The 26,450-nt window shown below is 40.5% G+C and overlaps 2 protein-coding genes across 7 annotated transcripts in view; one reads left to right on the top strand and one right to left on the bottom strand.

Annotated features, from left to right (window-relative positions):
* The window catches only part of RAP1GDS1 (Rap1 GTPase-GDP dissociation stimulator 1), a 57,564-nt gene extending 51,354 nt beyond the window's left edge, over positions 1–6,210 (top strand). For all 6 annotated transcript variants that reach the window (XM_018072858.1, XM_018072817.1, XM_018072826.1 and 3 more), the window contains 3 exons: positions 416–542; positions 1,968–2,096; positions 5,543–6,210. In XM_018072858.1, the coding sequence (XP_017928347.1) occupies positions 416–542; positions 1,968–2,096; positions 5,543–5,670 (384 nt within the window). In that variant the 3' untranslated portion in view covers positions 5,671–6,210. The remainder of the gene's footprint in view (positions 1–415; positions 543–1,967; positions 2,097–5,542) is intronic.
* A 2,717-nt stretch (positions 6,211–8,927) lies between these two features.
* The window catches only part of TSPAN5 (tetraspanin 5), a 69,236-nt gene continuing 51,713 nt past the window's right edge, over positions 8,928–26,450 (bottom strand). The window contains exons 4-9 of the mRNA XM_018073423.1: positions 22,150–22,296; positions 20,150–20,320; positions 18,092–18,217; positions 15,019–15,066; positions 14,770–14,886; positions 8,928–14,202 (exon numbers count right to left, since the gene is read on the bottom strand). Coding sequence (XP_017928912.1) covers positions 14,137–14,202; positions 14,770–14,886; positions 15,019–15,066; positions 18,092–18,217; positions 20,150–20,320; positions 22,150–22,296 — 675 coding nt within the window. The 3' untranslated portion in view covers positions 8,928–14,136. The remainder of the gene's footprint in view (positions 14,203–14,769; positions 14,887–15,018; positions 15,067–18,091; positions 18,218–20,149; positions 20,321–22,149; positions 22,297–26,450) is intronic.

The raw sequence follows: 26,450 nt of genomic DNA, 5'->3' as shown, positions 1-26,450 counted from the left end.
GTGATCTCACCTCTCTGAACATTTTGAAGAAACTCTGAAAATGTTCTTGTGTTTCCTTATCCCAAATATGTGGCTCACTGGGTACTTTGAACACCTCACTGTTTGGTGATTGATGGCACATCGTGGGAACCTGAGTTACACGATATGACCTGGAAAAGAGTTAGTTATGTGTGTCTTAACTTAGTCATGGGGTTACCTGGCTTGGTTTAACACATTGTATCTTACAGTTGCAAAGTAGTAACAGATAACTTGTAGGCCTGTGTGTGTGTACATTTATGTATAAAGTGATTCTATGTGCATAAAGCCAGTGAGCGGATCCTTACCTGAAGATAACATAGCCTTCATGACAGTTTCCTTATTTAATGCAGTTTGTATGCAATACAGATTTTTTTTATCTTTGTGTTATTTATTTTAGGATGTAATTAGGACCATTGTTCAGAGTGGTGGCATCAAGCATTTAGTAACCATGGCGACCAGCGAACACGTAATAATGCAGAACGAAGCCCTCGTTGCACTGGCATTAATAGCGGCATTAGAGTTAGGTGAGTATCCCAGCAGTTCACCTGTTGCCTTTCCAGTCTGTGCCCAAGAGGAGCCATAGAGGGAGAGTTGTGTGAGTTTCTTTGGCAGTGCAGAACAGCCTCCTCCTTCCACCTGCCTTTGGGTAGCACAGCAATACGTGACGGTTCATGAAGACACTTGCAGGCTGTCATGTTGTGCAGAAAACTGGAGACTGCTGGTTCTACAGTATCTGCTCCATCCTTCTGGTAGATGTTGACATGATTTAGAAGGGCCCTTCAATTTAACTTTCAGATTTTGGGCAAAACCCAAAAGAAGGCGAATGTACTTTACAGTGGAGACTATATGACCTGACCCTGTTCCTACACTGGAATGCTCACAGAATCACAGAATGTTCTGAGTTGGAAGGGACCCACAAGGATTGAGTTCAACTCTTCAGTGAATGGCCCATACAAAGATTGCACCCACAACCTTGGCGTTATTAGGACCATGCTCTAACCAACTGGCAGAATGAAAATAAAGCTTTCACTTACCTAATTAGTAAGGGCTACAGAACACACACAGATGGATAATGCCCCCAAAATGTCTTCATTAAGTTCCACAGAAATAGGTGTAAGAGTTGCCATATGAAGGCAGAGATGATTACACGGCTTGACTTGCATTTGTAGTACCTCAGATTTCCAAACAGAAAGGTAAATGGCCAACTGAGGTTCTGTTTATCCTTGCTTATTAACTAAGATAAGGAACTAAACAAATAGCATTACTTATTTTTGCTCTTGATTTCATCTCTTGTCATCAAGTGCGTACTACAGGAATGCTCTGTTCAACTTCCAAATCACTGCCAATACATCAGGGAATTGTTTTAAATAAAAGGAAAGATGTTCCTAGTCACATGAATCGTCTAACTCTCTTGTCTTCAGGCCCTTAAAGGCTAAGCCCCAGTTCAATACCTAATGTTTCTTAGAAAGCTACAGAGGTAGTAACTCACACTGTGATCTTGAAAAGTTTTTCACAGCCTTTATAATGGACTCTGAGCTCCCTCTACCATGGAATCAAGAACTTCACAATCTGTATTTACTCAGACAGAATTTCCAAAAGCAAATTCAGGCAATGGAAGTCTTGAAAATTGAAATATTGCAAGTGTTGGCCTAAATAGCTAGAAAGCCTGGTGGCTTTTCCATCAGCTCACTGCACATTTAAGACTGGATTTTGTCATTAAACTCCGTGGCTGTCCTTTCAAGCAGTTAGGCAACTTCACATTTCTATAGCAAGAGCTGTGATTCCTGTCATCATACCATCAATTATGTGCTTCAGTTTCATACCAGTGAGTTATGTACCACAGCACCCCTTTCACTCCAGTGAGAGATCCATGTTTCAGTAAATAGCTACACATGGAAGCATCAAAGCAAGTGGCACTTACAGACTTAAAAATTTTCACTTTATTTCAGTCACTGCTGAAAAGGATCTTGAAAATGCTCAGCTTGTTCAGATTCTACACAGACTGCTCTCAGACGACAGGAGTGCTCCAGAAATAAAATACAATTCCATGGTGCTGATCTGTGCTCTTATAGGATCTGGTGAGTATTCAGGAGAGGCTGTTTCCTGAGATTTATGGATGTAAACTTAGTTCCCTCCTACAGCCTGAACATAGAGCAAATGCAAACACACTGAGACTGGTTTTCTGTTCGCAATGGATGTACACAGAAAGGTTCAATTTACTATGACACTTTCTTGATAGCGTTTATAGTGTCAAGGAAGGGGAAGGGGCTGTTAAATCAGTTTGGGATATTAACTGCAGAAATCAGACTGGTTTCTGCAGGGTGCAGCTAGCTCAAACTTTGACAGGAAAGAAATTACAGTATCAGGTTGTCTTTGCAAATATGAAGGCTAACAAGAACTTTATTTTCATCTTAAGCTGCAAGTTCCCTATAACTGATGGTGGTTTAGGAAGGATCCTTACACTTACCTCACTAGGAAGAGTCCTTCCCTCAGCAGCCCTCATGTGCTCAGCCCACCAGCCACAACTGTTTAGGTTGCTTTGAAAGATGAGCAGGACATGCATTAACACATGTCAGTGCTGGACGCTGCAAACTCTCATCTCTCTGAGCTCACCCTCTGCTAAAGGTCAGGCTGTTTTCAGGGTGGTGTAGCAGGCTGTGGTTTGATACTGCAACTTCCCACCTGTGTGTGGGCAAACAAAACAAACCACAAAACAAAAAAGAGCAAGGTGTCATTGAGGGGAAAATTTGATTCCCAGCTGAGGTTTCAAGAAGTTGCTACATTTCTTTAATTTGGTTTTTTAAGAAGTATTTAGTCTGTGGAAGGAGAACTAATTTCATTCCATAAAGGTTTCAGGCATTTACAGACAACTAAGATGACAACTGGATTAAGTACAGAAAGGTGTAAACACACTGTAAGCTCTGCCTAGACATGAGGCTCCTTACCCTGCTCCCAGCGAACAGACAGCACATTACTGAATTATGCAGCTGTGAAGTTTAGGCCTAGCACTTGACTGACCCAGTGTTCTGCCCTGCTTCCTGACGAACAGACCTCTGTAAAATCAGTGAGAACACAAGAGTAGCAACTGAGCAAATTAACTTTTAACTTTTTTTTTTTTTTTTACTATTTTAACCAAGGAGGGGAGGATCAAAGAGCCAAATGTCCTTTATATGGGAAAATACTAAAGTACACCTCTTTCCCAGTTCTGTTGACTCTAAACTGTTTTCATCACTGTCTCCACGCAGTGAGCATTTACGTGTTCTGTATTCTACTGTAAACAGACCTGGGTAATCATTTTAAAGTAATAGACCCCAGTATAGTTTCATAAAGACTATAAGCAGTTCCACTGGTTTAATTATTGGTAAGTTTAATTCTCCAGTGACTGCTGTTGTTACTGTGCTTTGTTACAGGATATCTGGCATCACATTTAACTTGATATTGCCAACAACTGTATTCACAGGATCACAGAATGGGTCAGGTTGGAAGGGACCACAGTGGGTCATCTGGTCCAACCTTCCTGCTCAAGCAGGGTCACCCTAGAGCACATGGCACAGCATTGCATCCAGACTGTTCTTGAATATCTCCAGTGAGGGAGACTCCACAACCTCTCTGGGCAACCTGTTCCAGTGCTCAGTCACCCACACAGTAAAGAAGTTCTTCCCATATTCAGGTGGAACTTCCTGTGCATCAGTTTCTGCCCATTGCCTCTTGTCCTATTGCTTGGCACCATCAGGAAGTGCCTGGCTCCATCCTCTTGCCACTGTCTCTTCAGATAATTATATATATATTCAAGAGGTCCTCTCTCAGTCGCCTCTTCCCAGCTCCCTCAGCCTTTTCTCATAAGAGAGACACTCCCATCCCTTAAGCATCTTTGTTGCCCTCTCTTGGACCTGCACCAGGAACTCCTTGCCCCCCTTGTACTGAGGAGCCCAGAACTGGACACAGCATTCCAGATGTGGCCTCACCAGGGCTGAGTAGAGGGGCAGCATCACATCCCTTGACCTGCTGTAAATGCTCTTCCTAATGCATCCCAGGATACCATTGGCCTTCTTGCCCACCAGGGCACACAGCTGGCTCATGGACAGCTTGTTACCCATGACCCACAGGTCATTCTCCACAGAGCTGCTTTCCAGCAGGTCAGCTGCCAGCATGGGGCAGGGGGTAATTCTTCCCCAGGTGCAGGACCCTGCTTTTGCCTTTGTTGAACTTCATTCAGTGTTAAGCAGTAAATAGATATCAATTTATATGTGATTCTTGCCATCTGGAAGTTTCTCTTGCAACTGAGTGAATGGTTAGAGAAAGAAAAATGAGGATAATGGAAAACGGAAGAATCATCAAAAGCAGAGCATTTGTAGCTAGCACAGTCACTTCTGTGTGCGAGAGTCTCTGGGAACCTGGATGTTATCAGCTGCTGTAAAGCACAGTAAAATGCCTGCATAAACATGTTGATATCTCAGGAGAAAGAAGAAAGTGCTTACATGGCATAATCACCCCAACAGCTTCACTGACATCACTCTGATGACATCACATACAGGTTCCCAGGTGCGCAGCAGCATGAGAGTTCCCAGCTCTGACATGGTGGGGGTTTAACTGTGTGAAAACTAAAAATATGTGAACAAGAAAGAAGGTAGGGATGGTAACAAATGCAAAGTCTGCTATGTAAAAAGAAAAAAAGAAGTAAATAGCACAGCTACAGCGTAGCTATCTGAAGCAGGTTTGGTTCGGTTTTCTCCTAGGAAATTCAGAGATCAGGACCACAGCAGCATGTGGAAAGCAAAAATACATGTAGGCATTTGTTGCTGAGTGGGATTTCACTGGAGTTGCCTGAACAGAGCATGAAACAAAACCAACTGCTTTGGATCAAAATTGTGAGATTTTTAGAGTATGGGGCTTTGATTTTATGAGTTGGTCACAACCTCTCCTTATTAAAGTACCATGCAATCCAGGATCAGACTTATCAGAGTGTCTCTTAGTTTTGAGTAAAACATGAGCAGTGTATCCATATGCACTGCACTGAGCAACGCTCCATGCATTGTGTTTGCATTAACTTCAGAGCTGAGCTGTGAATGGACAGCAAACAGTGACCAGGTCATGACACATCCATTAAAGACATCAATCCCCACACAACCGGTAAGAGCTGGTACACACAAACAATGCAGTGAGCCTGTCAAGGCTGAGACCTCACTTGGTCAGGCTGGTATAAGGAATAAAGTGAAAAAATGTTTTCAGTAAAAATACTTCCAAAGCCTCTGTTTTAGAAGGCAGTGCAGGTGGATGTTATGAACTGCTGTTCAGCAGTTTCATCACTGATAATTACCTGAAATCCATGGAGTTTGTGCATGCCCCAGGCCCTGAAGAGTTTTCTCATCCCTCAAAAGCAATTCAAAAAAGTAAATAACCAGATTATGTGTACACACAGAGCTGTGTGCTTATGTGTGTACAGGGTTCAGTAGAAAAGTTGCTCACAGTTTTCTGTTCTTCTTTCCGTCTCATACAAAGCACTGTTTAATATTTCCTTTTCCAGAGCCTCTTCAAAAGGAAGTGCAGAGCATGGCGTTTCTAGAAGTCATATCAAAACTCCGCAGCCATGAGAACAAAACTGTTGCCCAGCAGGCCTCGCTAACAGAGCAGAGACTTGCTGTAGAAAGCTGAGGAAGGTCTTGTTTCCAGTGCATCCCATCACAGATTCCTCCTTTGTCCTCCGTCCTGCTGCCACTCCTGCTATGTTTTCCACTGTATCACTCGTGCATGCGTGTAACGTTCCCACACAAATTGATGAACTGCTGTAGGTACCCGTCCAAAAAGGTTTCTACAAATTCATAGGTGGTGTTAACATGAACCTGTCTCCACCCGTAACTGTTCTACTTGTATTCTTGTTGCTTGGGCCACACAGTAGAATGTGCATGTTGTAGTCCTATGATGATGTAGAAGTGGTACTACACAACTGACTCTTTCCTCATGCCCCTTAACTGCATAACAATGTACTACTAAATTAGGGACAATACGAGATGCAGCAAGTCCAGACTAGTGTGCTGACTATAGGATTAAGAAGTAAATCTAGCTCAAATTTTGGTGCTTTGGAGATTCAGGTTTGAATGCAATGTACTGCTGCTCATTCACTGGTCTTGCCTATTAATGTCAAACTCGTGGTACCTAGAGGTAACAAATAAAAATTTCAGTGCTCTCACTTTACTCTGTGGTTTATCCTCTTTTGTAATCTCACGCAGAAGCTGCGACTGCACTACCGTGCACTGGCAAGGAGTTGGTTTTGTTCCTGGCTCTGGCCCGACGCATTCACTGCCTTGCAGCTGAGCGGATACAAAAGAAACTATTCCAACCACTTTTGCTGTGTGTGCTCACACAGAGGCACTGTGTGGTGTAACAATCATGCATTTGAGCAGCAGTGCGTGATACAATCCTTATCCTATAAAGCCATGTGCGTACAAGCGCTCTTGGGCTTGCTTGGGATTGCTTTCTGTTTACTAGGGGGTTTTTTTGTAGATGGAATTTTAAGGGCATATCTTGCAGCAGTTTCTCAACAGAAGCCCATCGAGTGAGAAATGGAGGATGCAAAACACTTCGTTTTTCTCCTTTCCTAGGTAAGGGAGATGGAAACTGCCAGTCTGAGCATCGTATCTCACAGCTGCTCCTTTGTAGGGTTGTAACATGCCTGTGAGCAAATCAGCAGACACCACTTTGGCAAAACAACGAGCAGTTGCGAGTTTCCAGCAAGCCAACAGATGTTATTTTGGACTATGCGATACCATTACCTAGCTTGATCAAGCCCACCATGCACGAAGGTCATAAGATCTATAACATTTTAAAGTGAATTCAGCATTTCCAGAGCTGAAGTGCCAGCCTTGGAAGTTTCAGGCTCCTTTTTTATCATCAGAGGCAGCAAACCCAAAGTTCAAGCACCCATGAGATCCCTGTGCCAGGTAATTGAAAAAACGCAGCAGATGCTACAGGAGTAGCACACACACTGCAGAGATTCCACATCCATTTAATCATTTAATCCAGTGCCAGAAACATCCAGAAAAAGCCTCTAATACCAAGCTGTACAACAACAACAGAAAAAAACAAACCCACATATTCAAAAAGGCATTTGCTAGCAATAGTGCAGTAAAGCCACTGACAGAGTGCAGAGCTGTGAACAGAGTGCAGGACCCTGTGACATCAGGCTTCAAACAACACAGAACCTCTGCACTGCTGCTGAACATAACCAGCATGTTTACAGTCACAGGTCATAGGCCCTCACAAGCCCAAGTTTTGTCAGGCACAGAAACTGATTTAAACAGATCCCAAAATATATTTGAAAGGCCAGTTATCAATGACCTACCTGGTTCTAGAAAGAGACCATTCTTTTGACATTGGCATAAACTGCAAGTGCTCATACGAGCTGTAGCGGACAAAGTTGTGACACTGACAAAATTCCCATTTGCCTGATTGTCTAATGGTAGCTGTGGTTAAGCATTAGCCATATTCTGATCATCAAAGCAAGGATACCACTGTCATAGCAAGCATAAGCACAGGCCAATGGTGACACCCTACTTTCAGATGGTTTCCCTGGATGGAACATCAAATGACTTACATTCCTAGATAAAAATCTGTGCTAAGTCTAAGAAGGAAAGGCTGCATAAGGACGAAGATGGGTATATGTCACAGTAGAAGAAGGTAATTGAGGAGACTGTATCTGGCCACACAAACACTGCACTGTCCTGAGGCATGCTGCAGCCTGCAGGTCATTTCTATGTAGCTGGTAAATCATTTATCCTCTGAGCACCTTCAAAACTAGAAATGGGATTTAAGGATGTTACTATCGCATGTATTTTGCTACTCACTTGACTGGAGGCAAGTTAAGTGAAACTGCTGACAATAATTCCAATTAGATGTTTACTAGATAGATTACATCTCAGCAAAGCTTGACATCTGCTGCTCAGACTGTTTTTAGGATGGCAATGCTGGACATGGGGCCTTTTCTTCTGTCTTACTACCACCGTATACCAAGCTAAAGTATCTCTGTGGCCACACGACACAGGGCAGGCAGTGCCTGCCTTGTGTATTACACCTGTCTGCATCTCTAAGAAGTTTCCAAGACCTAGCATCACACCAGCCAGGAAGATAAAAAAACATCTGTATGTTTTTACATTTCACAATGTCCTTATTACAAGGAGAATTTTCACTTTGGGTAAGACACAAATCCCAACAATACAGATCCTTGGATCCAGAGCACCCACTTCAATCTGGATGTAGAGACCTGCTTTCAAATTGGTCATGGTGGTATTCTGTGTACAAAACCTAGTTTTTGAAATACTTTAAAAAAAAAAAAAAGGGCTGCTTCCTTCTTTGTCCAAAGAAGCATAAGATATCATTACCCATTTTTACCTGCACAAAAAAAAATAAGCCAGCTCTCACTACTTCTGTTTAAGGACATGTTGCATGTAGACAAATAAAATTCCCACCTCCCTTTCAAAAGTTTGTGACAAATCCACTCTGTGCTGTTTCCTGCAAAGCAGCAACTTATGAACACTTCAGGGTCACCAAAATGATTCTGGGGAGAGAGCAGTCACTGCAGCTTGAGGAACACCAACGACCTGTTGGAAAGAAGCAGGGCATGTTCATTAGCCAGAGACTTTAACAAGAGCTGACAGCAGATACGGGATCTCTTCAAGTGAGGACATGCTCTTCACGTATTAGCTTATCATTAATTTAAAGAGCAGCCACTTGTGGTGTGATAATGTGTTTTGTGACTTAATTAGAATACAGTATTCTACACCGTAGATGAGAGACTTGGGGATTTATTTCCACTGTTACTTTGGAGGACGGAGGTAGGGGGTCTTTTCCTGGAGGGATTTTGCATGAATGTATTGTATTAAGTGCTACATCAAGAGTACACATTCACAACACCATATTTCACACAGTTTTATTTATAAAATTGTAATTATCTAACAAATTGCATATAAAATGATTTACTTCAAGTAAATACAGAATACTGCACGACTATTAAAACTATTGTATTGTCCATCATAAGTGTATTAAAACATTCCTAAAAAATGCCTCTATTAAAAAACAAAAACCCAAGAACACAAGTAGCATGACCAAGACCACTTTCAATAGCTTAAAATGAATTACCAGGAAGTTGCATTAACTTCCTAAGTAGACTCCAGTTACATCCATTGAGATCAGCATGTGATACAATACCACAGTCTAATGCTAAAGATGACAAGTAATACATTATGCACCTGATCTATGCTTTTCTCCTAGACTGAAGGGAACCAATCCAAAATCAGAAAACTAAAGCTCAAGTCAAACTCTACTGGGCATGCAGTTCTGTTATAGCAATACTTTCAATCGGTAAGTGTAGTTGGCTTTTACAATCAATTTTACAACTGATAAAAAAAGGAACACAAGAGAGTACATTCATATAAAAAGGAATGATACACAAAGGGTAAATATCAACACCTTGCTGTACACCTTAGGATGAACCAGAAAAAGAGATTCAGCCGGAACTAAACTGGAACATACGTATCAGAAATGGGTCTGAGTCACAAAACCCAAATCCCAATCTCCCCAGAGCTCAAGGTGGTATTCAGGTCCATCTCTACTATGTACACAGCATGAACATGAACACATGTAGGCATAGAGCTTTTTATTAACACACTTATATTGCCAAAACACAAAAGACAGCTAGCAGTGCTGCCTGGTGCACGCTAGTAGTCACAAACACTTCTTTGTATCCTGCATGTTAAGGGAGACTGATTTTTTTATTTCTTCAAGTGGCAAAATTTGGTAGCTAATGGATCAGGGTAGTATTGTTTTGTTTGCTTTAGACAGTTTCATCACCTATTATAGGTATCTGAAAAAGATTCAGAAAGAAAACAAAAATTGGAGGGAGGAACTTGAATCTTCAGGAGTACTTGACACCTCTTAAAGTCTAATTTCCTTCCTAGGTATTTGCAGAACTGCCATTTCAATGCACCAAAAGGCACACACAGCAAGAAAGGAAACGGAATCAAAAACTCACACAATAGTTTCTCTTGTTACCAACCATATTAATCAGAACCAATTTTACCAAGGGCAACTCTAAAGTAGTAAAAACACAGATTGACGTCCAGGACAGTTCTTATAGCACCATGTTTAGTCCCGCCACAAAGGGATGGCAACCTCCCATAACTGGAGGTGCTGACACCAACCCTCCACTTTACAGTCTAATGCTGTTCTAATGCCAAGCAGCAAAGGGAAAAGGCAAAGGAGGTCCTGCCATTGCCCAGAGCCCGAAAGGGTGGCCAGGGCTCCACCTTTCTGAGGTGCTGCCACCCACCTGCCCGCTGGGCAGACACGCAAGTGCAGGCAGCTGAGGTGCTCAGGCCACACCCCCGGTGTGAGGGACAGCCTGGACCACCACACAGGACTCACCAGCAAACTCTCACGGTGGACACCTTTCCTATCCACAATAAACACTTTCAGGGTGAAAAGCAGTCATGTGCAAGAATCATTTAATCTGCATGCTACTATTTACATTTCAAACACTATTTACACACCAGAACTACAATAAGCATCTCTCTCAAAGGGGAGAGAAGAAGGCTTTCAGGACAGAGCACACTTGAGCAAGCATCCCCACAGCTTCAAACTCTAAGGGGCACAATCAAAATTATGGATTTTGAAACAAAGAGATTCTACTGCTACCAAAAGAGTCACACAGAGATGAATCAAACATTTGACAATTAGGCTATTAATTAACAAAAAAGGAAAAAAATCAAACAACAGAAAGGCCTGTGAACACAGAGTATTTAGAAAGCAGAGGAGCAAGGACTGTGATGCCCTTTGGCAGGGCTCAGTGGGGTATATGGAAATGACTTTAAAGCCAGTGCTGCTGCTGAAGCTACCAGGCTCCTCACTAGCAATGCCACCATCCCACAGGAATCACACAGCAAACAGAGCTGTTTCACAGTCTAAAGGGCCATAAGCCTGACAACAATTCTCTGAACAACTACTGCACATTAAAGATAATTACACTGACCTCTGACCTCACATCCACCCCACCACCACACCAGGCAGGCTAGAAATTGCCAAGGAGTCCTCACGCCTACTGTATCTTATTGCTTTAGACACTGAGCCCATGTAGCAGCAGTTGTGCTTTAGTTGCAGCTCACCTGAACTTTTCAGTTTTCTGGAAGAAAGCTTGCTTGTATTCAGCAGGCTCTAACAATAATACATTGATTTCCAAGGCCTCCCCACAAGCTATGCAAACTGGACACTTAAGCTGCTGAGTAGCCCAGCTGCTGATGGGGCATTATTAGGACGTCTTACCTGATCTTTAGACAAGAAAATGTGGGATTTAAATATGCAATATAGACGGCTAATCCTGAACATTCAGTACACATACATCAAACAACTGTGAACACAAGGAAAATAAGTATCTCTTGGGAGTGGGGAAGGGAGGAAGATCAACATTTGCAGCAATAAAGACAAGCTCTAGAAAAATAAGTTATTTAGTGGTTTTTGTAAGAACAGTCAGTCATTCCGGGATTCAGCAGAAGTGTTGCACATCTGTGTGTACACATGCAAGTAGTGAGAACAAGATTTGCTCACCTCAGAGCATCTACCCTCCTATCAGTTTGACACTGCCAACAGCACATTCAGCAGACTGGAACTGAGAGAACAGCGTGACAAGACAAAAGGCCAATACAGTACAACTGCAGAAATTCAAGTAGAAGAACGAAGCTGTCTTCAGAAGCCCAGAGCAGCAACAGCAGTATTCAAGATCAGTGGCAACAAGGAATGTTTCTGTAATTAGGCTTTTTTTTCCTCCAAACCAAAGCCCTGGGTCACAATCAAGGCTCTTTGGTGGAAGGGTTACTTCCTGCTTCCCTGATTCCTCCCTGCATCATTTTGTTTCAGTGCAGCAATACCTGTCCTGCCGCTATCAGGCAAAATGGTGTGTCCCTTTTGGGGCAAAACAAACATTAGTAACTCCTCAAGTTGAGGAGTGGCTAAGAAAAACATAACACTGTGGTGAGGTGGAACCAATTTTATTAAGGACAGTGAATTATAATTGCTTTCAAAGGCTTTAAAAAAATACTCTGAGTCATGGCTGGCCTTTAACAGCAGATAGCAAGGGATATGGAGGCTGCCTGATTCAGAGCCAGTCAGTGGGAGTTAACCAGAAGAGGATGAGGTAATGCTCAAAGACAGGAGGACAACAGGTCTGTCTGAGGCATCTGTGAAGTGCTGGTGTGCCTATCACCAGCCTTCAGAGGGGAAAAAACCATGGCCAGCTAAAGCACAGAAAGGCAAAACGTGCAAGGGTATGTATACTCATTTGTTTAAGAGTCACAGGACCAGAAAGGGCCTTAACAGGTCATCAGATCAGCCTTCTATCCATCCCCCAGAACAGAAAAGCTTTGAAAGCAATGCATTCACCTCTTCTACTCCACATACCTCATGTTTTAGGAAACTCAACTCAGAAAGATGTTAAGTTCTTACAAAGAGGTGCTGCACACCCTTTGTCACTGTCTGACCAAAGCAGGAGCTGAGAACCTACAGCTTTCAGGACTAGTTCTGCAGATAGTGAGAAAGGTCATAAAACAAGCTAAATTTATACAAAGTGCAATAAAACTACCCAAGCCATGGTCAGGTCTGTAAGTTCACTACTGTTAGTGAAGAAGGACAAATCAAAAAGCCTAAGCTGGATGGAACCTGATGTAAGCCTTCTTCCACTAGTTGTGCTTTATTCCAAATTCTACTCTCTTTTGTCCAATTCAAAAGAGTCTGTCTTGGCTGATCCTAATAAACACTTCTCTTTTAAAACTTTTATTCCATTGCTTCAAGAAAGCTTTTTGTTGCCTTTAGAGCAAGAAAGGGAGACATCTCCATAGCAAGGATTTGTTCACTGGAGGTATGTATTTACTCTGGCAAAAACTGTTCTCTCCAACTTCCAAGAGAATGGGATATGATCTTTCCATAATCACATGCATTTACCAATAAATAAGATTGGATTAGACTGTATGAAAACATATGCACGTATTTAAAGCACTGGAGTGTCACAGATGCTTACTCCACAGCTCATGCAAGTGAAAAGAAAAAGAAAAAAAGAAAGACCAAAGCCTCAGCTAGGAACAGACGAAAAAAGGAATTTTTGCAGGAGTATGTCAAAGCATTAATATCAGCAAGATCCCTAAAAACATTAGGTTACACTAAATTTCAGAGAAACAGAAGATTTTGCCATATCAGATACATATGTTTTGATTTTTTTTAAGTTAATATATAAATCATTCTTTGAATATTATTCTTCACTTGGACCCAACATCCACACTGCTTTCATACATTTATACAGTTATATCCCATCCTTGCCTTAAAAGACTGATGTCCAAAGGTATGGCAGCAACCAAAGGCTCTACAACCCTTGTTTGTCAAATATAAAACTCCTTTCCCATCATACAAGGGTGGAGAAGGAAGAAAGATCTTGATAAAATTAGGCAATTCTCCCTGTGAGCTTGCTGATTCCAACCTCAAGGTACTACAGGGAGATGGTTGGAAGCTTACATAAAAAAAAAATTTCCCTTGTTTTAAAAACAATTTCTTTTACTGTACAATAGATGCATAGAAAGTTGCTTCCTGCTTCATGGGTTTATGCCTGTAGCTACGTTTAGCTGTGAAAACAAGAAGATTGCTCCTTTATGGAGTGGTGATGAGACAGACTATCTCAGGAATATTTGGCAGCTACCAAAGAGCTCATGACATGAAGAATAAACAGCATATCCACAGACTACAACGATGCAACTCTGTCTCACTGAATACACCAATTTAAAAAAGTGTCCACTTGTTACTCAAAATCAAGAATACAGTAGAGATTCACGGCTCAACAGCTTTCAAAGTGGTGGTTTAAAAGAAAAAAAAATTGTCAGTGAGCAGCAGATTTTCAATAGCCCACTCTTCTCTCCCCCATCCCAAAGAAACACAAGTTCACTGCAATATCAGGAACTTAAGACTTGAGACTGCTCTGGAGAGAAGGCTTCCCTGTCACCCATGTCCATACAGCTTGGTGTCGGAGTGACACACTGGAGGTTTCAGAGGGTTTCGGTTGTCCAGTGTCTTGTTGTGGTTACTTCAGCAGTTTTACCAGCTGGCTCTGACAGCCTCAATGTCACTAACCAAATTCTGGGCTAAGCATATCCCAAATATCTGGAAGAGACGACAGTTTATTCATTTAGAGCATAAGATAACTCTTCACAAAGTTCAGCTCCTTGGGTTATATAGAACTTAGGTATGAAAACAAGCAACAGACAGTTAGAAATCAAATTAACAGTAAATTGTAAGAAGGAATAATATTGCAAAACTCCTGTAATGCCAGTATTTTTATAGTGCCGCTGGCTTTCAGGAAACCGAACAGTTCTAGTCTTGCTTCAACAAAAGCAATTCTAAAGGCTTTCTGCTGCTCATTTAAACACCATCAGAAACAGTAAGTCTGTAGGGACTAAAAACCTCTACCTAAGCTTTATCTAAGAGAGTGTTTGTTTTGACCTACACAGAGTTGAAAAGAAAAAAATGCATCCCTATAGATAGAAATTAAATACTCCTTAACACAAAGAAAGCCTCATACATTTAGTTCCCCTCACTAAACCCAGCACATTATATTTCTATGGGCACCTGACACTGTATTTCCAGTTCTCATATACAGTTTCCCCCCTCATATATTCACTTTATTTGTTATTCCTTTGCGTGACTCATTACAGGGAGCGTGATGTTTACCTGCAGCAATGCTATCCCAATGAATATACCAGCAACTATGGTAAGGTTGTCCTGCAACCATTTCTCAAACTGAGGGACACAGCCTTTAGTGTAGATAACAATCTGCTGATCAACTTCCTGCCAAGGAGAAGAGGGAAGAAAACAGAGATAATTATATTCAACTATCCCATCAGTAGAATAATCTGCTCTTGCAACACGGATTCAGATCCTTAACATACCACATTAAGAAGAAAGAAAAAAAAAGCTTACTGGTTTTTGCCTTGCATCGTAGCCACACTGAGTATTAATAACATCTTCCTAGAGGGGGGGGAGAGAGAGAGAGAGAGACAATTAGTGAAATGTCTCCCAAACACCTCTCCCAGGCTCCCCAGAGTTGGTCCTGTATGTAAATAAGACAATCACCTTAACTTTGATTAGCATATTGCTTTAAAACAAAGCCTCCCTCTTCCACTCAGTGCTATTAATTATTTGCAACAAACAAAAGCACATGGTCAAAAAACTTTTTAATGATTTAGTCAGCAAGTTGGGAAGACCAGCCCTCCACCAGGGTGAACTTCATGTTCCAGATACAAGCATTCAGAAGTCAAAGCAAAGGGAATAGGGAACATCTATTTTAAATGGAAGAACCTTCTGCTGAAAAGGTTTTGTCTATACTAAAAAATATATGCCAAGAATACTGTTAACATTTTCAGGGTTCAGTCTGTGCAGAATGAAGAGGTGACAAGGGGCAGTTCTGTTGCAGAAATTGCAAGTTCTTTCTGGGAATGTCCCTAGAAATATATACAGTATCTAGTTCCTTTCCAAAAACCAGAAAGAAAAAAGAACAGAACGTGTTCTTACTGCCTGTTCATTCTTACAGGAGTTCAATACCAATGGGAAAGGAGGGGGGTTTTTTTCCTACTTCCTTTCCTTTAGTGCTCCCAAAGCACAGGTAATAAAATAGGCTCTGGAAGACTTTCCCTAGTGAACAAGTGCTATCCACTGACAGCTGAAGATGCATTATTATTTTGTATACAATTATTTCATGGCAACAAAATGAAGCAAGTACTTTCAGTGTCATCCACAAAGGGAGCAAAATATTAAGTTACTGGTTTATCATATAATAACAATGAGCAGAAGAAGGAACTACTCAAGAAAGTGAGAAAATCAGCCAATCTTAGCTAGGTGTACAAAACACCACAACATAATCAAATTGTGGGAAGTGAGAAAGGCAGGCAGTGGAGAAATGGATTTTAAAAAGCAGACATATGGAAAAAAATATCTCCTGTCGGCACTAAAGCTCCTGTGTTTCCTCACTCTGCAGGAAGTACAACAGATTGCATTCTGTCAGTTGCCCAAACTGGATTCCCTTAATGAACCTTTAAGATTTGAGCAACTTGTATCTTTCAATGCCGGGATATAAGTGCCAAGTTCTTCAGGGCTGTAAAAGTACCTAAGATTCTGACAGAGGGATTTTAAGCTTTCTTCCTTGTACTGTATGCCTCATCATTAATGTCTTCTGCCTTGGAATTTGTTAACGGAAAGAAGGTATGAAGAATGCAATTGAAATAAACAAACGTGACTACACTTGTCTGTACAGGAACCTGCTAAACTATAGCAAAGTGAACTACAGGAGTCAAAATTTGTTTTAAGATACTTATTTTAGTCTACCTTAAACTTACCACTTCCTGATTCAAGCTAAACTAAAAGCAAGTTCTGTTCAATAAAGCATCCACATAACTCTTTGCATCAGTCCAACACTGAATCCTAATTCCAAAAGGGACAACTTTGCTTTTCCACAGAATAAACCTACACTTAATCACTGCAATTGAACCAGTCACAGCTTGTTTACAATTATATCCATTATATACATGACTTCTAATATTTTTAGTCTTTATTTTAAAGGCAATTAAGTGTGTTGTTTCCTTACAATGAATGAGATTAATCTTTAAATTTCTGGTTGCTCCATCACACTCTAAGAAAGTGCATAGCCATATACACAACAAAGAGAGAGAGAACTACAGGATTTATAGGATTACCTTGTACTGCTGTCACTGGTTTGGTTTTATAACAACCATATTTTTAAAACTGGGTTGTGATGACCTCTGTGTGGATGGGTGGGGAGACAGGCAAACAGCAGAGGGAATCCAAAGCATAACGTAATGCTTGAGCCTAATCTACATTTTGTTTTAATATCCCATTGAAACATTTTCAGCTATGTTTGTGAGAAAGATTCAAACACTGCAAAGACACATTCACTGCAGAGGAACCAGAACCAGCTTATGCAAGTGGCAGTGCCTTATCAGGAGAGGAGGAGTGCAGCAGCAGTGACTGGATGCTGGGAGCAGTGACTGCATTGCATTAGCAAGGCAGGAAGCACCTGAGGTGCCTGTTGGAAACTTGCCTAACTTCAGTCAGTGCTAGACTCATACATTCAAGGAACTCTAAGTCATTCCAGGTGGAGAAAAAGCCACAGCTGAACTGCTAGATAATGCAAACACTCAAAGCCAGCTTCTTTCAAGCCATATGAAAGTCAAATGTATACACTGTTAGGCGCATAACACTCTCTATGTACACAGCCATCCCTGTTCCAAGTCTTTCACTGTTAGTGAACGCTTTCCTACACTTTACTCTTCATTCTTGATCATGTCCATATTAGCAATACATGGCTCCAACATTTTCTGCTTGATCCAGAACTATAACTATTTTAAAAGACATGAAAATTTACCAAAAAGCTGCTCCCTCAAACAATTTCTGACTTCTCAAGTCTGATTTCAGGTGACTGTAGGGCAGGCAGTAATTTTACAGGGGAGAAAAAGAGCGTGTAAAGGTGTCTATACCCAACTCCAGATTCTAATGCAAACATGTCAGTTCTTCAGGGCACAGACCAACATTCATTACTGTACCTGGAACAAACTGGGTCAAACTGGCTGCAGCCTCAGGACACTGCATTAAATAATGAATAATATCTCCTTCAGAGTGTCTGATCTTAAGAGGTGCTGTTCTGATGATTTTCAATTGAAAGCTCATATCCTTCAACTCATTAAGAGCTTCTGCTTTTTATACTTGCTAAAATTAATATTTACATTCAGCCAAGCCCATGGTTCTCTCATTCTAATGAAAAGTAACAGAAAACAAACAATGAAGACTTAAGTTAGCTTAGGATTTTTGCTGTCTGCAGAAAAGTTAGTGGTAAGCTGAGCTTCAAGAACAGAAAGAATACAGGTGGGTGAGAAGGTAATGATTATGCATGATTTCCAGACCAAAAAAAAAAATAAAAATCTTGAAGAGTGATTTACAATTGGAATGGCAGACCCATCCTACCCTCTTGACTGTCACTTACAGCTGGGTCTTTAGTACAGCAAGAGAATGGCACACCACAGCGCTCTCGACTTGCATTGGAATCTGTGCAATTGAAGTAAATATTAAGGTTCCAGTCATCAGCTCCAAAAGCCCCACAGCACTGCCACTAGAACAAAGAAAGGAGAGCTTCTTAACTTTCAGAACAAAAATCTCAGCATTAGTAACACGCATCACTGCTGCCAGTTTCCCTCTAGCTTTCAAAACAAAATCTGACGCTCCCACTGGCTTCTTTTGTTTGGTTGGTTTTTTGGGGGGTTTTTTGGGGGGGTTGTTTTGTTTGGGTTTTTTGTTGTTGTTGTTGTTGGGTTTGTTTGGGGTTTTTTATTTGGGTTTTTTTTGTTGTTGGTTTTGTTTGTTTGTTTTTGTTGTTGTTTCTTTAAAGACCATTCCAAACCTGTAAGTTGTTCTAAAGTTATTATGTGATTAAAGTTATGTTCACACCCTGCTATGCTGCTCCCTGGAGAGAAACCCATGGAGTGAGTTGATAAGCCCAAACACCACCACAGAATTGCACAAGCCTACAAGCTCAGCCCAAGGGACAGTAGAGCCAAGAGTGTGACATTCTGTCTAGTCTAACTGTGTCCTGGATTCTCTACAAAACTAATCAGCTCTGAGGGCTACACTGGTACTTTAGCCAGTTTGGGAGAACTTTGCCTGTCTGTGCATCAGACTGTATGAACATACTGTTTCTTGAGCATCACACACTGCACAAATAACATCTTTACTGACTTCTTTAAAGAGTATATTTGTCAAAAGGCAGGCTTAGTCTCTGGCAAAACATGTTGAACACACAAAGAACTGGTGTGCTTTGCTGAACTGCAAAGAATGGACTGGAGATCAGTGGAGCACTGATGGTTACAGCATTTAAGAAGCTAGCCCAATGAACCCATCTGTGTCAACTTAAAAAAAGTTTTAAAATGTAAAACCCCACAAACAAACCACATTTTTAAAAGCATTGGAATAGCAATTCTCTCTTTCTAGATGTAGCACAGTTCTCTTTGCAATACCTGAATATGTCTTCAAGCACTATCTTTACTGGCTGAAAAAGTAGCTTGCTCTTCAGACTTGTGCTTATCTGCTAAGAGTGCTAATCCAATAAGGAGAGATAGCTTTATACACTGACTGCAAAGTTGGACTGTAGGCTTTTGGTTGCATACAAATGGACCACTGCTTTCAGATGTAGTGACCTCTGACCTTCTCCCAACTGGGCAAGATTCAAACCAGTGCAAGGATCCACATCCTGTTACTTGCCATTTTCCCCCCAGGCACATAGAGGCAAATCAAATGTTGAAACTATCTTAATTGTAGAATGTACAAAAATTAGTAAACATGAATTTAAACAACACTTAACCACCTTAGCCACACAGGGCCAAATTCAAAGAAAGTTCATCAACACAGGCCAGAACCGAGTACTGGCACAAGAAGGTACTGATAGAATAACCTGTGTGCAAAACTCAGTGCAATTTTCCTTTACACACACTGTTAAGTTACAGAGCTTAACCCTCACAAGTGGGTACATCTCTGGCTTCACCACTCCCTCCTCCTAAGTGCAGATGCAGTGTCCCTTAGAGAACAAGAGTCACAGAGTTTAGAGGCACAAGAACTCTACGAATGGCCCAATTCCACTAAGTCTACTTCAGCAGAAACAACATTGTAGTTTCATTTGGACCAACCAAATATCTCTGCCACTCTACAATGTGGTGTAGCAACTCTAACGCTGCTAAAACTACACCAACATTCATCTTAGAACCAAATTAAGCTTAGAAAATGAATAATTTTTTAAACAGATGTGACATCTCCTACAATAAAATATTTCAACTTAATGCATTTGACACACTAAGTCTTCCAGCATAAGTCACCCCAACTCTCCACCTTGTTTTACTCAGTCATACATCAACAAATAAACCACTTTTCACAGGTACTGTTTGTAGAAGTTCTGTAAAGACAAATATACATACATATATACATTCAAAAGTATTATATGCTAAAATATTTCTTTAAAGTAAGTTTTACAAAAAACAAACATAGGTCAACTTACATATTCCTGCGTGAAGTCTATGAGGTTTTGCAAATCAATGTCATCTCGGTATGCTCTGATGTTGTTGTTTATAAAGAAATACAGCTGGTCCTTTATCCAGTCTTTGAAAACAAATGCTAGAACACCAGCAGTCAGCTCCAAGAAGAAAATAATTCCAAGAAATACAGAAAACTATGAAGAAAATAAAAAAGGCTAAAATTATTTTCCTTTATGATCAAAAACTATTTCAAGGCTCATAATTATATCCAGTGATAAGGCTTTATTTGTTTCAGTGCAAGTTCAAGCCATTCTAGCACATAGGAAGTTTTAAATTAAAAATATACCATTTCTTATTAGGGTTGTAGTACAGAAATCTTAATTCTAGTCTAACAAATAATAAAAATGCCAACAAATTCAAACCTTGGCCATTTCACAAGGATTTTCAAAGAGATCCAAAAGAATTCACTGTAAGTTTCAAGAAATGGCTAGTCACCACATGTAAGGCCCTTGAAAACCCATCTTAATTTCCGCATAGGCACTTATATTTTCAAAGGCATAAACAACCAGTAGTGCCAGTAAAATGTTTTCTACATGACTTCTTCTTTAGCTACTCTCACTGGTAAAGCTTCGCCTAAGCAGACAAAGCAAAAATTGGTAACAGCAGAACTTAATTAATGACTAAGTCAGAGCGGAATGTCTATGAAATGACTCACATCCACATTAAAACCAAATGAGGCTGCTATGATTAATGCAAATGCAATGGATGCCAAAGGCATTACTAATGATCTGCCACTTTCTCTAAGCATTTCCACTGAGTCTACACTGTTTTAGAACACACAGGGGGGCCTGGTATACTGGAACTCCATCCCTTTTGCAACTGCGCCTTTGAATTTCATTTTAATATGCTCTCTGTGTGTGTTCAGATGCATTTTTAATTTCTCCTGCAGCTGCTGTATGGGGAGCTATTTCTGGTACAGCAGATGGGTTCATTTTAGGCAAGCTAAGAGAAGCAAGGAAGAAGAGAAAAAAAAGTGTTACAAGCTGCTTTATAAATGCCTCAAGAACTGTAACTCTCAGTTGCCTCCTCCCCATATACAACATGTCTGTGGGAGCCAAATGTGTCACTCGGAGGCAGTTATTTCCCTGAAAGCCTTTTCATGTATATATTAACTGTTAATGGTTATGGAGACACAGCTATTACCCAGGCTGTGCCCACCTCTGGAAGTGGGAGTGGTGGAGGAAAGAATCTTACATTTTTATTATAAATCTTCAATTTATCTAAAATGGAACTGTCATCCTCATCTTCAAAGTTCACAGGAGGAAGGCTTTAAAAAAAACAGAACCAAGCTACTTAGCTAAAGGAGTTCTGCACACTGAGGTATGACTGCATATCAGCAACTCCTTTCCTAACCAACACTCCAGCCCAGAGTACAAGAAGACAAGTTGCATTTTCTTTACACGTCCTGGGCACAGTCTTCTCCCTTCCTCCTTCTCAGGCCCCAGCACTGAAAGTAAGCATTGAAGCCTTTCCAAATTAGTTAAACAGCACAGACTGAGGATATCAGCAAGCAACCCCTCATAACAGTCCTATCTCCTCTGTACCATGGGGAGCACTTGCACAGCAGGAGCCGCATGGGTCACATTCAGGGGTGTATGTACATCCCTTGTATTTCACAGGCAGCTTATTATGGCCTCCAAGTTAAACACACAGATTCTCTGCAGAAATTTCTCTCTTTTTGTGACAGGAAAGCAAAATGTTAGGCTATATCCATATGAAAAGCAGTAATTCCATGTTATGATTCTTACCACCAATAGTTTTCAACCTTAAGAAAACACAACTAGTAAGCACTAGAGACTGAAGAGCTGTAAAGTGTTAAAAGTTAAGTGCTTTTGTGGTACTCTCACACAGGATAACACCTTCCTCCCCAAAATACATTTTAAAAGCTTCACACAGTTAAGCAGAACAGATAACATGACACACTGTGTAACTGATGAATGCCAGAGCTGCAAAGGCTACTTACAAATTTGAGGAGAAAAGTATTTTCTCGTAAAGCTCCAATGCATCCTGCAAATCCCAAAATGAACATTACTCCTCCCACCACTAGGAAGAGCCAAACAGGATCAAAGCCTCCCAGGTCGGTGATGGAGGAGATATTGGACAGCACTCCCTGGGAAAGAGACAATGCCAAGAATTAGTTAACATGTTCAGTTTTCAGTTGTACAAATTCTGCTTGCATTTTTCTTTTTAAAAAGGTAGAAGACTATAGCAAAATAAATGTTCTGCAGTACAGCAAGAAAACACAATTAAGAAAATCTTTGCATTCCAGAAGAGATAAAAAGTGCAATTATGTACAACATTTCTGAATCAACATGTGAATGAACAACAAAATGTGCTTCTAGAGTCTTCTGTGAGAAACCCACAGGGCATTTCCTGCTTCTGCAGCAATACGAAGTAGTCTGCCAGAAAGTCAGAGGAGATATTTGAACAAAACTTAACTCAATCTTATTACCCACGATGAGGTGCGTTTTACATATCATATACACCATTTATGTAAGCACACAGTTACACATGCTATGACAGAAAAAGCAGTCAACAGTAATAAAACCAACTTGAATTTAGTCCTAGGTTGCAGTACCTTGCAACAAAAAATTTTACACTCAATTCTGACAAACTACATACCTGGCCAATTCAGATTCAGGTATCTCCAGTGCCAAAACCTCATTCTAGAAATAAAGTGGCTACTGACTAATTAGTTAGCAGCAAAAATTTGAAAAGAATGTAAAGTCTCTTAGTGGGACATAAGACAGTCTAGGGACTTGTCTTGGGATATGGTTTACACTAACTTAGGTTAGACCTATCATATGTTAAATCACATATGCTGTGTTTTAGATATGGCAGTCAGCACAGTCTGCTTGTAGTGCCATTTTCGCCTTAAGAAGCAGAGCTTGGGTTGTGATGCCAGTAATCCCTTGGCTGATGCTGAACAGATGGGTCATATCAAGAAGCAAGTACAAAGTCTCCCTTATTCCAGTGTGTTTGCACAGCAACAGTTACAGTTTCCTAAAGCCTTTTGGCAGAAAAAAAATGCTGAAGTGTTACTATTTCTTCATTCCCCTCCCTGGTGCTGTAGGTCAATGCAAAGCACACTGCTGCATTTCCTCAAAGAACTCTGAACCCAGGCTGAGCGCTTTGGCTACTGCTTCCTACTAACTCCTGAATATTGCTGTGGCTTGAAAAAGCAGCAATATAGACCTTTACATCTACAGCTCCTTATTTGCAGAATTATTAGGTTCTTCATCCTTTTCCTTTTTCCTGTTCATATCCCCTTTGTTTCTTTGAAATAGTCCCAAACCAGCAATAATTTAGAAGGAAATTATTACAACCTTATTTCCAGAAGTTGATATTAACATTTTTAATGGATGACTGTTCACAACCGTAGCTTTAGACCTGTGATTATTTTATATATATAAATCTATTTTGGGCCACTCAAAACATACCAATTATCATGCTACCAATATTTCTAACACATTACTTCATGTAGTCTGCAACCACTTTCATAGAGTTTCCCAAGCAAAACTGACATTGAACAAGTAGTAGACAAAGACAGTACTCAAAGTTTTTTAATTCTGCAGACAAGGACAGACTAGATAAAAATGTACACATGAATTTCTCCAATCAAGGAGCCTTAGAAAAGTCCAGTATGCTAAAAGCAAAAGAAAAATCTGACTACGACCGCATCCTAAAGTACGAACAATAATCCAACAGAATTACATTCTCAAAGCGGATTCTTCTCCCTCCTACTACAACAGGCTATTGCCTGACAGAGAGGGATGAAAAAAAAATTTAAAACAAATCAGATTCATCACTTTCCTCCTACATTACATATAGTACTAGCCTTACTGTCATTCATTAAAAACGCAAAAATAGATGTAAGGAACGACATAACACAACTCAAAGCCAGCACTACTATCAAAGCAAACCAGTTGGCCCATCCCCTCTTCTGGGACCATCTCAGTGAATAGATGGTACACACCAGTATGAAATGAACACTTACCTGTCATTAACACTTATATCAGCTTTTGCAAAAGTTTCCCACTACTTTCGTTTCATTACATTTGTCATAGAAAAGAAATCCAAGACAACTTTCTGGCTAACAAGCCAGAATATAAACAGTACAATCCAATAACACAGAAACCTTTGAAAAAATCGGGGCCTTTGGCTATGGCCATACACAAGACAGGAAGCATGACCTCTGCCTCAAGGGAAAAAAAAAAGCTACTGAAATGATGTCTTCACAAAGTTTAAAGTCCTTTCTTCGGTGCCTATGTAGTTACCACAAGATGAGAATAAATTCTACCTTAAAGCAAGTACTACTACTCTTTTCTTTTAATATTAGCTGATTTTGAAGTTGATGGACCATAGAATAGTAGAGGGAAAAAACAATCACTGTATAAAGGATGTTGCCTTTGTATTATTTGTCTTTACTTTAAAAAAATCCAAGATGGATGAACAGCCATTTAAGTCTCCTTTTGTATGACACTTAGTCTTTCTTTAAAAACACACAAAACAAAACGAAAAAAAACCAACAAAAACTCCAAAGAAAATTACTACACTAAATCAACCTCTGTCCATATGAAAGTAGTAAAATTCAAATGAAAAGAGATCCAGGTGAAATTCAGTTCACATCTGTGGATTCTTAGAGAAGCTAGTATTATGACTAGTGTAGTAAGAAACGCATCCCTTTGCATTTTGCCACACAGTCATGAAAGTCGATGGCAGTAAAATTTATTGAACCAGTTTTACACTGTTTTTCTGATCATGCCCTTTCCCACTTTACTTGATTTTCTAGCACAGCTGGGCTCTTAGCACCCTAGCATGTAACATGTTGGCCAGTCACCTGGCACAAGTCACTTATCCCATCTCTCATCTCTTCCAGGTTCCAGCTTCTCAGGGTAGCAATGATTTGACATGTACTGAAATTAAACAACACAAGCTTTATCTGCCATTGTTTGCTGTCCTTAGAAAGCATCTTATGTGCATCTGTTGCTAATGCACACATGGCTATCATAAGCCTAGCTTGGCTAAATCCCAAATCATACATCCCGACAATGCAAAGCACATACTGTGTAATTCTTGTTTGTACTGCATATGCTCTCTGCATATGAACCCCAAGTTATCAGTATTCTGAAGGGACATCTCAGGACATACAATCTTCAGAGAGGCTTTGGCAATAAAACAATAGCCAGCAGTGGGAATGAGAAACACAGACAATGCTCTGTGGTTACAGTTAGAGATGCACAGGGGTAGTCTGATAGAAGATTACTGCTTGAAATACAGTTTTCTGGACACTTAAAGATAAGCTCTCTGAAGATACAGTGGTGCAATACCCTGAAGAAAAGCATATTTTGCTTCAATCAGCAGGGCAACAACTGGGGAATATTATCTCACTTTATACTGTTAAGAAGAACTAAACGTACAGTCCTCTAGGCACATACTCTTCCTATCCACCACAGGTTTCTGTAATGCCTACTGAACCTACTACCACAGTATTCAGTATTGTTTGGTTGCAATGGCTACTGCTAGGGAAAGTTTGACAGAAATATAAAAACAGCTGGTAGTGATCAATTCTGTCTTCATCCCATCTTTAGCCAAAAGCAGAAGGGAATGTTTACAGAGGTGCTTGAGCAGAGGATCAAGAATCTTATATCCTAACACTGCATCCTCCAGTGATCTGCTCTGAATCCTCAGGCTGAGCAGTCAGTCATGGTGACTGTCCACTTCCCTCTTGCATCAACGCAACATCTAAACAAACCACCTCTAAGTAGTTTAGCAACAGGCTTTCTACAAATGCAAGGTATTTTTCCTCAGCAATGCTACTGCAGTTGCCCAGTAGCAGTTCAACCTTTATTGTTAAATAGTTGCAGATACTCTGATACTTCAACTTCTAAAAGGAGGAACTCTTTTTTTCCTCTAAACACACATTCTCATTTTGGAAGCATGGTTATTTTTGAGGTACATGCACATCACGTTCTTAGTAGTTTAGGCACGTGTATAATCTGTATTTGGCAGGAAACACTTTGTTTGTAAAAACCTACATACTCAAATATTTTACTTCTCGCCATGGTGTCAACTTAGGGCTCTGCTGTAGTCCCACAAGGAGAGCCAGTAGAACATGTTCCCTGGCTGAGCTCCAGATCATCTGTTTGCTCTGTTCCTCCATCCTCCATAGCTTGCTGTACATAACAGTGCATGAGTTGTTAATTAATCTTTTAATCCAACACAAGTCAAAATTTGTTTGGGGTAGTGAAACAACAAAAGCAT

This window comes from Manacus vitellinus, unplaced genomic scaffold (assembly GCF_001715985.3).
Source record: "Manacus vitellinus isolate BGI_N305 unplaced genomic scaffold, ASM171598v3 scaffold_0_pilon, whole genome shotgun sequence".
NCBI classification, from domain to species: domain Eukaryota; kingdom Metazoa; phylum Chordata; class Aves; order Passeriformes; family Pipridae; genus Manacus; species Manacus vitellinus.
The sequence above is the reverse complement of the archived record's forward strand: the minus strand, read 5'-3'. Positions and strand labels throughout refer to the sequence as shown.